The 17,779-nt window shown below is 24.8% G+C and overlaps 1 protein-coding gene across 1 annotated transcript; it reads left to right on the forward strand.

Annotated features, from left to right (window-relative positions):
* Positions 1-13,545: 13,545 nt before the first annotated feature.
* Positions 13,546-17,534, forward strand: LOC145844604 (cytochrome P450 CYP12A2-like). Its single transcript, XM_082952004.1, has 7 exons — positions 13,546-13,868; positions 14,093-14,271; positions 14,759-14,975; positions 15,183-15,383; positions 16,038-16,373; positions 16,673-16,894; positions 17,179-17,534. Exons 1-7 carry the CDS (start codon positions 13,552-13,554, stop codon positions 17,387-17,389), a joined length of 1,683 nt encoding a protein of 560 aa, XP_082808130.1. The 5' UTR covers positions 13,546-13,551; the 3' UTR covers positions 17,390-17,534.
* Positions 17,535-17,779: the final 245 nt, after the last annotated feature.

Consider the following 17,779-nt stretch of genomic DNA (forward strand, 5'->3'; position numbering starts at 1 on the left):
AGAAATGTTGTGCTTACTCAAAATTTAAAGAATATTAAAACCGATTTATGTGTTTATGTTTACTAATTCAAAATATATCCTCTCATGCTTTTACTTTTTATAACGACTTTTAGTTTATTTTTAAGCTTTGAAATAACCTTTAAAACAAAAAGAAAATTAAGTATACTTAAAAAATGTAAATTTTGATAACATTATTAGTTATGTTGATGATGTAAATAAACGATTAAAAATATAAAACAATTCACGTATCGTACTAATGTAATTTTTTTTTTATTTATTTCTTTTGTTTGCTTAGCAGGTACTTTAAGTTTAGTTACAGCTTGATAGCAATTATTTTGAATATTCTTTTTATTATATTAAACTTAAAATTAACTAATTCATTTTTAAGTAAAAACAAAAGTTAAATGTAACAATACATTTAAATTTTGTCGAAACTTCTTATTGTTTTTCTTTCAAAAACTCTATTTTTTTCATACTACTTAAAATAATAAACAGCAAACAAATAATGTGTGTGAAGTTTGTTTTGTGGTAAATACTCGGCAATTCGGAACTTAATGGAGTTGACAAGTCATAAATGTTCGATGAAATAACAAAGCTCCGAAATTTGTTTTTAATAAATATTTCTTTGAAATTAGCATTTTGCTATTCAATCGAACCAAAACTGTTTTTATGTGTTTTTATTATCATAGAAAAAAGTTGTTTATTCTGACTTATAAAACTTTTTTTTTTCAAATTTTCTACATAAGTATTGATACTCTTTATTGTTTGCTTAAATGTTATAAATTTAAATTAAAACTAACAACGAAATAACGCAAAAGCCATACACTGTTGTATCTTGGTGTTCTATCTGGTATTTAAAATAGTTTAAAACGATTGTTTATCACAAGTTAAGCAGGTAAGAAAACAAAAATGATTTTCAAAATAACAATGCAAGCATCACTAAAATTGTTAAATCGATGATGAATAGCTTACTTGCAAAAATTTTATATACATTTTTAACCTTATATTTTTTTCAACTTTAAATGCCTATCTAATTTATACATTATAATCTAACATATTTAATGTAAAATCAATCAGTTTGTTATAAGCACTGTTAATACTTATTGTAAACTTACTAATTTATAAACTTAATAAATATGGCAGAAAGTTACTATAGATTTATTTCAGTTAATAAAACTTATTTGTCTATTCAGGTATTGAATTTAAATGATAACAGTTTTATTCACAATCAACTTTCAAAATTATTCATAAAAAAATACTAAATATACAATGGTAATAAAAGAAAGATCTATAAAAAACTAAAGGCTATAATATAAAAATATAAAGTAACAATAATAATAAAAAAAAGTGTTTAAACGTTAGCAATATCATTTTTGCAAGTTTAATGCTTATTGTAAAACTTTGAAATTGAGTATCAACTTATGATAAAGTTTTTCCTTTTTTTAGTATTGCTAACGTTAACATATTTACTTTCATTGGCAAATCAGTAGTGAATTTACAAAGAAACTATAAACAATAAATTTTCATATTATAGACAACCAATTAAATATGTATAACTACGAAAACTGAATGAGTTTGTAAAATAATAATTATAAAGTTATTGATATTACGAACAATGTTCATGTTCAAATAAAAACTAAAACAAATGTTATACCATAAATAAATATGTTAATTCCAAAAAATTGTACACTGAATAATTGCAGATACGTAGAATTTTTTCGTAATCACTCACGTTCCCACGTTTTACGTTATTTGCGTAAAATGATTATGTTTTTATAAAAACATTCAATTTTATGTCTGTAGAACGGACGTAACTCACGCAATGTTTATTAAACTTTTAAGACTTATTTACTAAAATATACAATTGCATGAAAATATATTTAAATTTATTTAGATAATACACACATGTTTTAAAACTAACTTATAAATCATTAACCTCATTGTTAAAAGCTTTCAGATATTCTTAATAAGATATTGTTTAATAACACAGTATAAGAAGTTTTACAAACGAATATCTTATTAAAATAAGGTACCAAAAGTAATATATAAATAAATAACATAGTGTATAAAATAAACTTTATGAGAATAAAAAATCGATAATTAGAACGAGATATCAAAACCAGGTACACTTTTCAGGTTTGAATTTTTTGGTAACACTTAAAATTAATCTAACATGCAATACTTGAAGTAATTAGTATTACTGTATTTAAATTAAGTAATTATAAATAAAAAATAAATAAAAATACTTTCATCTAGTAAAGAACACAATAAATTTTTAGAATTTAATTATATCAACACAGTACACCAATAGTTAAAATAAAACAACCTTGCAGGTATATTTTTAATGTTGTAATTTTCAAAAAAAAAATTATTCTATATATTAAGCTAATAATTGCTTTTAAAATTTATTTTTATATATAAATAGTAACTAACTTTTTGAAAATTACCAATGAAGCAGTTTCTTACAATATGTTTTAATTTAATTTGTTTTTTGAAAACCGACTATAACTACAAAATAGTATCAATTATATTTATAAACAGCTCAACGAGCTAAAATTTTATATAAAATTTAGGAGTAAAAAATTTACGATCTATATTATTTTTAACTCTAAATTTGCATTTAAATATATTTTTTAGAATGAATTACAATTTCCATTTTAGCCTAAAATCCATGGATGTTACTTAAGCATTGTTAATTATTTTTAAGGTTGAACAGTATAAACTTGTTTTGCAATTAAACAAAAACAATGTTGTTTATGAAAACAAAATATTTACTTTGCTGCTGATAGATAACAAATCGTAAGGGAATAATATTGCTTTTTTGCGACAAAATAATACAGTTTGCTCGTCTAACAAATTTACTTTCGCTTAAATTCATAACTGTTCATTGTAAACATAAAAAATAAGGTTGTAATTAAAGTAAAATAATTAAATGAATGAATCAAATGTAAATAAGAAGACTAATTACCATTGTTTTTATATTTTTGTAGAAAAGTACATATAAGTATTAAAAAGGCAGAACCTTATTTATAAAATAATTTCTTGCAAATGCAAGAATATTTATGTTTTGATGAAGCATATTTAGACAAAAATATTTAAAACAAATCTTATGTTGTTTTAATCATTTTTTGTATTTATACATTAATAATGCGAAGTTTTCTAGGTATTTTACCATGTTATTTTCCTGTGTTTTTTATACAGAGTATTATGATTTGTTTAAAAAAGTTAAATAAGTTGTTTGTTTAAGAAAAAACTTTGGTTATTGTACTTAAGTAATAATTTTGAATTTGAATGCTTTAGAGTACAGTAAAAAAATTATTTTCTTAATGTACAAGAAATATACTACGAGAAAAAATTAATATTCAATTTCCGCAGACTAGTATGCGCTGAACATATAAAAGATATCTTGTCAAAACATTTACATTACAAGCTTAATTGGGCTCACACTTCTTGGAATGATAGTTACTGGGAAAAATACTTTTGAGAAACACTGCAAAAAAAAGTAAATGTTTCAAAAATATACGGGAAACTAGTTGTTAGGTTTGACAACAGTTTTGCAAGCTGCTGCTACATAATACACTTTTCATTTCAGCTTCTAAAACTACAATTTTTAAAGGTGTTCCAGCTTATGAAAAAGTTATAAACCTTATAATAAATACAGTTCAGTACTTTTTTTAACTCATTGGTTTGATATTAAAAATATCAATTAATATATATGAAATAAGTATGAATCTCGGCTGGTAAAAATATCTTACTTATAAAAAGCCTATTTACACAATTCGTTATAATATTTTTGATAACTACTAACTACTATCAACATTTAAAAATTAATTTTAAGTACTTAATTTTTTCGCCCAGAGCAATAATTACCGATTTCTGAGGATTAACTTCGGTCTAGACTTGCATTATTTTGATTATTAATTTTAATAACTTAATGCTGTGTATTGTGATATTTGTTGTATATGCTACTTATTAAGAACTTATTAAAAACAGTAGAAGCATTCATCATAAAACATTGCAATTTAACGGATTACACGTCAACTAACTTAACTAGTTTTTCGACTTAAATTCATAGAGACTATGATATTGTTTTTGTACTCAATATTTCAAATAAGGTTTTTAATTAGTTAAGAATTTTGATTTAATATATTTTGATATTATGTTTTATGACATTACCTATTCATAGCGTAACTGAATATTGCCAATATAAAAAAATATATTATTGGTTATTTATATATATTATATTTTAAAATATATAGGTTTAAATTCCTACTTGATCACTGAAAACTTAGGTTAAGGAAGATTTACCTACTTCGACAAAACAAAAAAAAAATTCCTCAGAATAGCAAATTAAAATCCAGACAAATAAATTTGGAATTAACTTGTAACCATACAACGGCAAAAAAGTTGTTATGCATTGATGAATTTAATTATTTCGATCTTCAAATTAGAAGTTTTAGGTTTTATAATAAATCTAGATATTTATTTCAGCATTCTTTTGCTTCTAAAATTTAGATGTCGCTTTCAAATTACCATAAAAGTAATTAAAATAACATAATTTATAAAAAACGGTACAATACTTTTTTTTGCAAATAAACTTGTAATTACTTTTTTTCTGTACTTTTAAGTTTTAAAATAAGACGATAGTTATTAGTGTTTAAAACATATTGATAAACATAAATAAGGAAATGTTAAATATTTTTTTGTGGCAACATGCGACTGATAAGTTGATAAGTTAGTTAAGCGGTTAATTAATTCAATCCCGCAAGTTTTTCCAGGAAAATATGTATGGTTGTTGGTTTTAATTTGATAAAAAGCGGTTTAACGGTCAGACGATGCAAGACATTATTGTAAATTGTTTTAATGCATATGTTGTAGTTAACAAATAGTTTGATAATTGAAAAGTTGTTGCTTTACTTTAAAAATTAACTTTTGTGCTTTTTTTACTAAAACCAACCTACATGTTTTCGGATGTTATTTACTAAACAAAAATTGCAAAAGATGTATATATTTTTCCATATATCTTATTACAATGCAAAACATTATGATTAGTCGTTATATTACAAATATTTAGTTATAAAACTATTTAAAAACTATCAATAGTTTATTAAAACGTTACAAATTTGTTATACGTTTTTTAATTTAATTTTGCTAAAGTTTTCCGGAAAATAGTAACACTTTACAAATATATAAATTTTGGTAAAACAAATATTTTGTTAAGTATAAACGCTATATTGCAGTCTAACTTACATGTTTTTACAGAAATTATGAGTTATAAATAGCTTTAACTGTATTTATGCGTTTAATTGCAACATAGTTGCATCATAGCATAGGTTTTAAGCACAAACATTGAGTGCAAGAGTGCATTTAAAGTATCAGTTTCAACAAGATCGTGTTTGAATAGCTTACAACTAATTTTAGTTTTTATTTTAAGAAAATCAGAATGACACAATAAGAGTGATTATTTTTCAGCAACAAAAATAATCTTTAAAAAAGAAAAAATTGCACTTTAAAAAATAAATCAACATTTTCTTCAACTTTTAATATGTAATTTTCAAACAATAACATAACTGTATTTCATTATAGTATAAAAAAAAGGAGAAAAACTTAAAATGAAACTTAGAATTTTGTTTTTAAAGAGTGCTTTTTCAAAACAAATATTATTAACAAAACGAATTTTACTTAAACTAATAAACACAAAAGTTAATCATTGAACTAAGATTTTTACAAAAGTAGAATATGTTAAAATTGGTTTTAAATCATAAAAAGTTATCTAAAAAAATTCAATCTTTTTTATCTAATGTAGAGTTAAATCTTTAAGCTTAAAATAAAACTAAAGAAGAGTAATGGAATTCATTTTTTTATGCAATATTTAAAACTTAAAGAGTTTATAAAAGTTTAAAATTTAATGTTTCTAGTATAACACTTATCAATTGTCAAAACTGTATTGGAATTTATTGTTTAATAATCAACAAACATATCAAAAACTTTGTTTACGACCGTTTTAATGTTCATGTGACAAAAAACATGAAGGAAATATAGCTTGTATAAGCTCTAATAGTTTTAAACTTATTATGTAACTAAATTTTTAATATTAAAATATTAATTTTTCTGCTCTGAAACTCGAGCTAAAAAAAAGGTATTACATTTTTTTTGTACATCGCTAGCAAAGTTTAAAATAATTTTGTTTGTAATATTTTAGCATAATTAAAATATTTCTTTAGCTACTAGCAGTTTCATTTTATAATAAATGGTTAGTTTTACTTAGTTCGCATAAAAGCTTACCTTAGCTCACTTAGCTTCTAACAGTTTAATTATATAAAAGTATGTTAGTTTTAGTTCGTCTTTGCAGAAAACATAGTTTCAAAAATAAAAATTTGTATTTGAAATTTTAATTTAGATATAAAACTGTTATCTAAATACCAAAATGTTTACGTAAAAGAAATATCTTTTGGCTAGTTATACTATAATCATAACAAATTAAACATTGTTTTAACTGAACTCAATTAATCCAAAAAAAATTACACCCTCTTTTCATTTTGAAAAATGTTTACGTCAAATTTAAACAATTTTCTTAGTTTTATTTATTTATAATACTGGTATATGGTTAAAATTCGATGAATATGTTTAACTTTAGGTTTTATTAAATTTACTAAACACTAAAAACTTCTTTGATAGTTTTTCCACATGAAAAATTAATCATGCTTTTCATTAGGTTATTTAAGTGTGAACTAGTTATACAGACAAACTGTTTACACCGCAAAAATACGACCTAAATGATAAGTATCTATTTTGTAAAAACTAAAATAACAATTTTATCATGGTGTTAGAGTAAGATATGTTATCTAATTTCGATTTCATACTTAATGTAATCAGCAATTGTAAAATTTATAAATACGTTTTAACTTTATAAAACTATCACTTATCATCAAGTTTGAGTTTAGTGTTAAATGTTTTAAACTGATAAACAAATAAAAATCGATAACGTTATTATTTTTTAAATATATAAAGTCTTAAAGAGCTGATTTAAAAAAGCTCTTTAAAAAGTAGTTAGATGTTTTAATTTTTTGCGCATCATAAAATTTTATTATTATTATGTAACTTAATCCTATTAAAATAAATTCTTAAACACCAACTTAAGTTTTGTAATTAGACCTTAATAAATAATCTACTTTTAATTATATACTAAAAAATCAGCAGTACTTAAAAGTTGTGTATATTTAATATTTCTTATGAAGTTAACTCTTATTATCAATTATAAACTTAGTAGTAATAAATTCTTTAGCCTGATAAAGTTAAAAAACACTTAAACATCTTTGAAAATTTTTGTAATTAATTATAAAACGAAAGTAAAAACTGATATTAATTTCAATTAAAAATTTTAGCAGCTAATTTAAGATTGATCTAAAAGTTTTTAACTATTTTTCGAATTGTTTTAAACTTGATATACTATTCACAATTCAATTAAAATTAATGTTATGTTACTAGTTTTCACAGAGTTTAGGCCAAAAACAGATATTTTAGACTTACAAAAACTACCATGTTTATGTTTTAGTTACAAAAACAAAATTTGAATTTAATTTATTTATTATTCATTATTTTGAATGGTTAATGATACAAACAAATTAAATCTAAAAATAAAAACTCGTTTTTATTGTTTTTATATTGCTTTTATAGTTTGAATATTATAAGATAGAAAAAAATGCTTTGAGCTATTAATTGTTTAAATAAAAACTCTCATTACAAATTACTACTAATAGTCTAAACAAATTGTTAAGTTTGAAAAAAACGGAAGGTGCATTTTCGTTTAAGCTAATACTAAAGCTAACTCTTATAAACTTAACTGCAACTTTAGGTATATAAGTATACTAAATTTATGTTAAGTATATACAAATTGTAAAGTATACTGTATAAAAGACAAGTAAAAGACAAAATAAACTAATTTTTAAGATTATTTTCACCAAGTTTCTTTAGTACATACGTTCATAAAAGGCCTTGAGCATTAAATAACAAATGTTTAATCTTATTTCTCGTACCAAAAGTTTATTATAAATTGACGATTGAAAAAATTGCCAGTTTTTATCTAATTAAAAATTATAAAAAAGGCATTATTGATGTAGAGAAAATAGTGTGTCGTTGCAACATTTGGCATAATATAATTATGTGGTTTAGCTAATTCGTTCTTAAATTTTATTTACAAGCTTTTTGCTGGTTTCCAGTTTAAGTTTTGATCACGTAGTTAGCAGTATTTAACTTAAAAAATTGTAGCTAAAACAAATTTCCACATCTTTTTTTAGATTTAGTAGACATTTTCTTCATCGAAAAAAAATAAAAATAACTTTGGTTAGCTCTTAGCACAACATACTAACAACTGATTTCAGGCAACGCAATTTTAAAAATAGCTATAAAAAAATTAAAACAAGTTGTTTGTTAATACTATTTTAACAACTATTTGTTTTATTTTAAAGTAATTATGCTTTTAGCCTACTTTTTATATAAGTTATTAGTTAGTAATCACTTATTTCAAAAAAAATCAGTTTGCTTTTAACAACTTAAACGTTTTTTAGAATTATATTTTCATTATTTAACTTTGTCTACTTTTTAGAATTATATTACTGTTCTCAAAGTTCATAAATATAATTATACATTTCAGCTTTGCAACATTGTGACACAATTCACACAGTTTTATTTTATTATAAAAATTACAAGTAAAGGTTACAATTTAAACAGACAGATCATGGTGATAGTTTATATGTACAAAAGTGAAGTATTTGTTGTAGACTGATTTCTTAGAACTTAACACCAAGTTTCCGTTTATTTTGATTTCTATTTCCTTTGAAAAGTTTATTTTCATGTACAAGTTTTATTTTTTTAAATCTATAGTTTTGATAATAGAATTTTAATAAAGTTCTAAGCTTGCTAGGCTTATTATAAAGTAACATTTATTGTACAAACAAGAAGTAGTGTGATCATAAAGATTTGAAACACCAAGCTTTAACGTAAAACTTGATAAGAATAAAAGACGCTTTAAAAGTTATAATCATTAAATGTTCTATTCAACACAAAAAAACTTAAGCAAAAATGGTTTCGCTCTACTACTAAGTATGTAATATTGTAACTAAATTACCAATAATATTAATATTCATTTAAAAGCAGTCAATAAAAAAATATAATAACAAATTCCAAAGCTAAATTAGGTATTAGTAACATAATGTTTACTTTGTTAAATTTATGGTAATTAAATGTATGCTATTTTTAGTAAACTGTTACAGTTTTGTTACTGCTACTTAACTAAGCCTTATGATTCGTTACTCAACTTGTTTAATGCATCTTAACTCAAGTACTAATTACCTTTTAACAGCTTTATACAATTGCAACAACAAACATTTATAAGCGCAGCAAAAAACACTTCAAGTAAGTTTTATTGCGTTTAAAAATACACTTTACGAATTTTGTGGTAATTGTTACAAAAGATAAACAATTATTTTACATAGGTTTAACATAATAATTAGTTATAATTATTACTTTTTTATTGTGTTCTAATTTGAATAAGAATGTAAACAGTTAGTTTAATAAGTTTAAGTTTAACTTAGTTGTGGTTTTATTTTGAAGTATTTCTTAACTAGTTTAATTACTTAAGTATTTTTAAACAATGAAATTGATGGATATATTTTTGAATATAAACTAAGCTACTTACTATTATAGACATCAAACTTTTGTTATTGTACTTGATGAATTTAAATACTACTTCATTTTATTACAGTCATGAGGAGTTAAGATAATAAACACTTATGACGTATAAAAAAAAAGTTTAAGTTCAATTTGTTTAATATGAGTGAAATATTTTATGAACTTTTCTTGTAAGTAATAAACAAATGATTTTAAATATTTTTATAAAAAGAACTAGTTGTAATTACAGTTTATGTTTACATTTGTAAATTTACTTCGAGTTTAACTTTGAAAGTTTAGTTTAATGAGTAAGCGCTTGATTAAATTTTTTTTTAGTTTTATTCTAAAACAAAATAACGTTTAACTAGACTAAATACTGTGTTGTTTTTTTATATTAAACTTCAATTTTATTATATTTTTAAAACTTTCAAGATTACAGATAATTATTAAATTTTAAAACTATAACTTTTCACTCTGACTCATTTAGCCAAGTTGAGGCTGGTTAGAATAAATAATTTATATAAGGCTAATGTATAATATTCTTAAATAGCATTTACGTATTTCAAATATAACTATCATCAGCATTTCGTCAGTTTTAAAAACACTTTGTAAAAGAATATCATACATTTTGTTGTTTAGTTTTCAATAAGCTATGCAATATAATATTAGCATATAATAGGTTCAGCAATCGTATTAACTTAAGTACTAATACAATGAGTTACAATCTATGCAGTAGAAAAGCTATATGTACTTTATAGTTAGCTGATGGTACTTTCTGAAAATAGATGTTTTATACCTATTTCAGCATTTAGTATCATATAAGAATATGCATTGACATTTTGTATGAGTATTACTTTTTAAAAATATAAAAAGTATTAATACTTTGTCAGTTCAAGAAATTACTTGGTAAAACACTTGTCAAGCATTTTGTTGTTTGGTTAATGGTAAGCCGTGTTTACAGAGTAACTTTGAAATTACCAAAGTACATTTAGTTATGGTTTAAAAGTCGAGCTCTTCATAGTTTACCATGTCAAGTATAGTTTCTAATTGTTAACAGCAAATTTGTTTGACTTAAAATTAAAGTATAGGTATATTTGGTCTAACATTTTTTCTCTTTGAAATAGGTAAGAAAGTAAAACTTACAATTTCTGATTATTTAGCAGTTGTCCTTAAAAGATTGCCGAAACCAAGTATACAATTTATGTGTGCGTAAATGTTCATAGTTATCCTCTCTAAACTCAACAAACAGCATATACTTGATAAATGTTTTGCAATTTTGCTTTTAGAGTGCACATACCAAATGTTTCTAATGCGTAATTGTTTACATATGTCTTGTTTAGAGTAGTTTTTCAAAGTATATTTAGTTATTGGAAAGCAATTCTCTTATTTTGATTCTGCATACCATAAACACTTTCTGTTTGATAATTGTTGTCCTATTTAAACTGAAAACAAACTAAATTTTGTTATAGTTTAGAAATTATCTTATTAAGACTACGCACTTTGAATATAGTTTGTATTAGGTAATTTATTTAAGTTGTATTATCTAAATTAAATATATAAAGTATACGATGTTATTATAATGCAATTACCTGGTTTGTATTGCGTATACCAAAATATTTTCTTTTTGGTTGCCCTATTAAGATTTTAAATACTAAAAAAAAATAGTTGTTGTTTAATCTCTTAGTTTATTTATTTTGTGGCTTTTTGTTCTTACTATAGTTTGTAGAAATTAATGTTCGTGCTTTTTTTGTTTTTGTAGATTTTAATAAAATTTACAACAGTTAAGCGATTCAGTTAGAGTTGCTCTTATTTTTGAAGCTTTTATTAAACATAAACCAAAATAAATAGGTTCTGTCATAACCGTAAATATTTTTGTTTGAAAGTTATTGCATTACAAAAAGGACTAAATTTATGATTATTATATTTTATGAAAATTGTAGGTTTTAAGTAAAAAACGTCAAATACATTGTTATTAGCTCATAAACACTTAAAAGAAACGGAAAAAGTAGTTTTTCGCAAACAGTAGTTTTTAGTAAAAAGTTACATAAAATATTTTGTAGTGTATATACGTAATGAGAACAAAAATAAAACAAAAGTTTTTTATTGATAACAAGAACTTTAATCTACACATGACTACAAGGAAATACTTAGTATTTACTTAACACAAAGATTAGTGTTTTATCTTCAACTTTTTTCGTTGTTTGGTATATAAGTTAAGAAATTCAAATCAATTTAACATTTGTTAGTATAGGTTTTTTACTTAGTTGTGTTTACGTTGAAACAATTACCTTCCAACATTTTATTAGAGTAAAATGTAAAAAAAATTATAGAATGTTAATTATGAGCTATGAAAATGCTGTTTTTGTTGTCTTTAGATGCACTTTGGTGCAAAAAATGTTTTTAATTTCGAATAAATTAAATAAAAAAATTATAACTTTAATTCAGTATTCATAAAAGATTGCTAATTCAATTATTATAAAAAAGATTCAAAGCGTTTATTTAGTGTAGTTTAAACTTTTTTTTTACTTTTATACAATGAAAAGAGTAGATAAATTAAAAACAAATTAAGTTTGTGTAAAGTTCATTTGAGTTTGATCAGTTTCTGTTCAAAATAATTCCAGTAAAGCAGTTTCTTGCAAAAGCATACGTATAGAAACTATTTTTGTTCAATTTATAAAGTATTAAAATAGAATGCAATAAATTTAAATTATTTTTCGATATACTATAAAATATTTCAAAAAGTTAGATAAATATAAATAGTTTTCAGAAATAATTTAAAAATTTGATTCGTTATTCATTATACTAAACAGTTGACTTTAAAAATTTATCTTTAATGTTTAATGTTTTGTTTGTTCAATTAAGACTTAGCTATTTTTTCTTTCTTAAACAAAAATAAAACTAATAACAATAAACAAAATATCAAAAATTTTAAAATTTGATATGCACTTTTATGTTTTCAACATATCAAAAACAAGTGGAATACTAATTATGAAATTCAACTCTATTCTTTATATTTGAACATCTTTATAGAAAATAATATACGTTTTACTAGTTTAAAAAAAAAACAATTAGCTTATTTATTAATTTAAAAACTAAACTTAAATGAAATTAATTTCATATTTTTAATAAGACATTTAGCATTTAAAGAATACTTCAATACTAAGCAAATGAAAATTGTTAATTCTTTGAATATTAAATTTTCATAAAAGTGTATGAGTTTTGTACTTAACTTTTTGTTCATTACTATGCTATTAGTACTTGATTATGTAATTACTTTAAAAACTTGTATTAATTTTGTATAATCAACTTAAATTTTTTGTTTATTTCAAGTTTTGCTTAATTTAGTGCATTTACGTTATACAAAACAGAAGTTCTTTTTTAATTATTCTTTTTTTCAATGTTATCAAATTACATAAATATACATATAAAGTATATGAAATTGTATCCATCATAACAAACGAAATGTTCAAAAAGCTTCCCATCACTTTTTTTAGCGGTTTCAAACTCTGTTACGCCAGTTAGTGTCAAAAACGGCGCGAAGGAAAAAAAGACCTGAAGTTTCTGAGAAAAATCCTTTCTCCTTTTTTCACCAATATTTAAGCTTGATAACCGACTGCTTCAAATCAGTTCAGTCTGTACTATTTAAGTTAACGGCTAGAATAAAACTTTTAGAGAAAAAAAAACAGCTTAGATACTAATATCAATTTTTGTAAAAGCTGGCACTCTTAAGAAGTTTTGAAGTTAAAGTATCGCTTAACAACTTTTTTGTTTTTTAAATGTTTTACAAACACTAAACCTAAAATTTTAATGATTGTAGAAACCTAGAAATTAGTGAGTTCTAAATAATTATTTTTTTAGCTATTGTTAAAACGAAACCTAAAAATGAAGAAAGGACTTGTAACCTTACCTTTTCAAGCAACTAAAGTACAGGCCATCAGACGAAGTGCCCAGCTTTCAATAACTCAAACTGACCAGCCTCAATTAATTTCCCTGAAAAAACTCAAGCTGCAGTTGCAGAATGGATTGCAGCAACTTTTAGGTAAAACCCCCGAGTTGAAAACTGAAAGCAGAGTGAAGAGTTACGGTGAGATGGCGGGGCCTAAAGGCTTGCCGTTTTTCGGTTCGGCCCTGGATTACACTTTCCTCGGTCCTTACTCGCCGAAAGAATACACCACTGCTTTAAAAGACAGACATGAAAAGTTTGTTTGAATACTATTAAAATTTAAATTAGATATTTGTTGTTTATTTTTTAAACATGAATAAGTTGAAAGTTTACTACTAACAGTTTGTGTTACTCTTTAAAAAAAACAACTACGCTAAAACACCTAAAGCTTGATGTTTATTTTTTTTTTGTGTTTTGTTTTTTAATTAAATAAACAAACGTTTATATGTTTCCTAGATTGTATAATGTTTTTTTTTACAGTTTCGGTAAAACGTTCAAGGAGAAGATAATGAATGAGGAGTTTGTTTACATCAGCGATCCGAAAGATGTCGCTGTTCTAGTGAGAAACGAAGGGAAATTCCCTTGCAGACCAAATTTGGAGGCGTTGACGGAAAGCAGATTGCAACAGGGACTTCCCGTTGGTGTCACTAATATGCAAGGTATTATTGTAAATAAATATTTGTCAAGAACAAAACCGTTTTAAAAATTAAAACTTTTATTGAAAAATAAAATAACTAAAAAACACTTTGTTGCAAAATAAACTTTTGATAACAAAAAACTTTAGCTTTGATATAACGTATACTGATAGAGCTTGCGTATGTAAAACATATTTCAAGTTACACTAAATAACTGTAAACGTGAAACTTGTTTTCAACTTTTTACGCACGAAAAACCAACAACCACGTTTTCTACGTTTCCTCAAGATGTTACGTGCGAGCAACCGGCGTTTCGCATTCCTGCGTGGCATTTCACCGAACGTTGAAATACACGCAAATAATAGAAGTCACGTTGGAAATAAATTTGCATCACGTGACTGAAAGTTATGTTGTTTTTTGAGCGATTTTTTATCAGTATTATCTAGAACGTTTTCAAAAGTATTTTTTCGACTTTATTTATTGCAATTACAAAGTTTTCATAATTACACAGGAGAGGAATGGTACAGAAACAGGTCGGCTGCCAACCCGATCCTGATGCGACCCAAGTCGGTGCTCCAAGCCAGAAAGGGTCAGAGGGAAGTGACGAAGGAACTGATAAGACACATGCGGGAGGTGATAGGAAGGGGAAGCGGGGAAGTTGATGATTTCGAGTTTGTTTTGAACAAGTGGGCGCTCGAATCCGTTGCTGTTATCCTACTTGATATGAGGTTAGTTGATTTTAGTTTATTTTTTTAAACTAAAAACTTTTTTTTATTTTTTTTGTTTAAATAGTTTATTTCTTTTTGAAAAAAAAAAATTGATTAATTTTAAATGTTTATGCAAAGTTTTTTAAATTATCAGGCTCATACTACAAATCAAATTTAAAAATTTATTAATTTTCAGCGTTAATGCTAAACTATTCACACTGCTAACAGGTTGGGGTTATTCAAGAGAGGAGATAATAAAGTGAAGAGGTCGGCGAGAAAACTGCAGCATTGCATGGACGTATTTTTTGATTACGGCGCAAGACTGACCTTTAGCGCCCCCACGTGGAAGCTGTTCGAAACTCGGGATTGGAAAATACTGAAAAAATCGCAACTTGACGAGTTCAAATACGCTGGAGAAATTGTCGATGAGTTAGTTTGTTTACAACCTGAAAAAATAAGTTATTATAAATTTATTAATATTTATATTAGTTTATTGTAATTGTTGATGAGGTAGTTTTTTAGGTTTTAAAACAAATTAATACAATTTGCCAATAGAACAATAATATAATAAAACACATTTACCTTTAAAACGTTATACTAGTATAAACCGTTAGCCGAAATTTTTTGATACACTTAAACTGATATAAATTTTCACGCGGTTACACACCGGCAATGTATTCGATCAACTTGCGCAGCTTCGAATGCTGCTTATACTGACAACCGTAAACAAACATTTCACAAACGTGTATTCAGTGTAACGCGCTTATTTCTATTTAACTGGTTTGAAGTGGTTGAATGACGTTTTTGAAATAGTTCACATAAGCATTATCAGTACATATTATTCTAATAAATAACACTTATAGAAAAAAATTCTTAAGTTTTAACATTTCATCAAGTTTAAAATTAAAGAACTAATACTATGTTTAACTTAAAAATTTTATCATATTTAAAAGAAATGTATGTTATGGTTTTCATACACTTTAAATAATGTATATATTGACTAAAGGAGTAAAGAATGAGCTGTAAAGTTTTCAATAATAAAACTTTATAAACTTATGTTAAATTTACTTATTTCAATTACAGGCGACTAGCAGAGCTTGAAAAAGAAGGAAAAGTCCCAAACGAGTCAAAGTGCCCGTTTTCGTCCAAAAAACCCGCCAACAAATGCCCGATGAAAAAGCCCGCCAAACCAGCGAAGAGCTTGCTGGAGCACGTGGTGGCCAACGGGTTGCTGTCGAGGAAGGACGCGGTGACGCTGAACCTGGAAATGCTGGCGGGAGGAATCGATACCACCTCCACCTGCTCTGTGTTCATCCTGTACCAATTGGCTGAAAATCAGGAGTACCAGGAGAAGCTGAGGAGGTTGGCAATGCAGACAAAGGAGGGGGATCCTAAAGAAACTAAAGATGAATTTGTAAGGTTTGTGATTTGCTTTAAAAAACCTAAAGTAAAACAATCCTCATATAAGTACTTAACTAAATTAAAGCAAACTGTTTTACATTAAAAAAAATATTTTTTTAATTTTTACAAATAAATATTTGTTACACTTAATAATACTTAACTTTAATCATCATTAAAAATAGATTTTTTATTGCACCAAAGTACAATATTTAGAAAAAACAACTAGTATATATCTTTAATATGGAAATCTAAATATAAAAATTCATTAAAACTAATATCCGAAAATTATCTTAAATTAAATCTTAAACTTCCATCAGATGGATGAAAGCAGTATCTTACGAAGCGATGCGTCTCAACCCGCTCACTTACGCCAACACGCGAACAACCCAGCAAGATCTCGTTTTAGGGGGTTTCCAAGTTCCCTCGGGAACCACCGTTAGGTTTACATCACACTTGATGAACCTCAAAGACCCAAAATATTTTCCCAAACCCGAGAAGTTCATACCCGAAAGGTGGTTGGACAAAAAATCCCCTTTTGCGTGAGTTTATATTTTTACTTGTGTGTTTATCTTCTTACAAAACGTATTTTCAATAAATTTTCAATATTCATAAATTTATTTAACGTATCTTAAAAATAATCGAATAAGCAAAAAATTAGCTTTATCCATAAATTAAAAAAATTATTATATTAAATTAAAAAACTTTGTTAAATTAGAACCAAAACTTCAACATAAAACTTTTTAAAATAAATTTTATAACAAAACTTTAAAATAAAACTTGGATGATATCTACAAACGTTTTTTAAAATTATTATCATTTACAGATGCAAGGAGCAGTTTGTGTTCACACCATTCGGCCACGGAGCGAGGCAATGTCCGGGTAGAAGAGTGGCTCAGCAGGAAATAGAAATTCTTTTCAGGGAAATTCTGACAAATTTTCAGGTAGATTACCACCATCAGCCCATCACCACTAAAGTCAGACTCTTCAACAAAGCAAGCTGCTCGCCCAGATTCAAATTCACTGAACTAAAGTGAATTGTGACATCATAATGATAAAAATATTTTTATTTGCTGCTACTTAGTTTTATTAAGTGTTTAAAATAAGTACTACTTTTTTAGTACTTTAAAAACAAACTTTTTTTTTGTTTCTAAAAACACCGGGCTCAACTAAACTTCTATGTCAAATTTTAAAATAAAGATTAACTTCCTTCAAGATATTTGTTTGAAAATATTTTTTAAATTATTTGTTTATTTTTTTCGCTACCTTTGCTGCTATGTGGTAATTGTTAACTTAATTGATAAAAGTATTTTAATTAATATTTAAGTAAACAGTTTTTTTACTATTGATTTGTTAATATAGTTATTGTTTTTTCTTTAATTTATTATTTTTTAATATTTAAGTAAATATATTTAACTAGTTTTATG

Source organism: Thalia democratica, chromosome 1 (assembly GCF_965202585.1).
Source record: "Thalia democratica chromosome 1, ktThaDemo2.hap1.1, whole genome shotgun sequence".
Classification (NCBI taxonomy): Eukaryota; Metazoa; Chordata; class Thaliacea; order Salpida; family Salpidae; genus Thalia; species Thalia democratica.

What these genes read in the sequence shown, in the direction of transcription:
- LOC145844604 (XM_082952004.1), top strand. Translation starts at nt 13,552, where the DNA reads ATGAAGAAAGGACTTGTAACCTTACCTTTTCAAGCAACTAAAGTACAG. An exon ending in TGGTGTCACTAATATGCAAG is followed by an intron (nt 14,272 to 14,758) that starts GTATTATTGTAA and finishes ATAATTACACAG; the next exon opens with GAGAGGAATGGTACAGAAAC. An exon ending in GCTGGAGAAATTGTCGATGA is followed by an intron (nt 15,384 to 16,037) that starts GTTAGTTTGTTT and finishes TTTCAATTACAG; the next exon opens with GCGACTAGCAGAGCTTGAAA.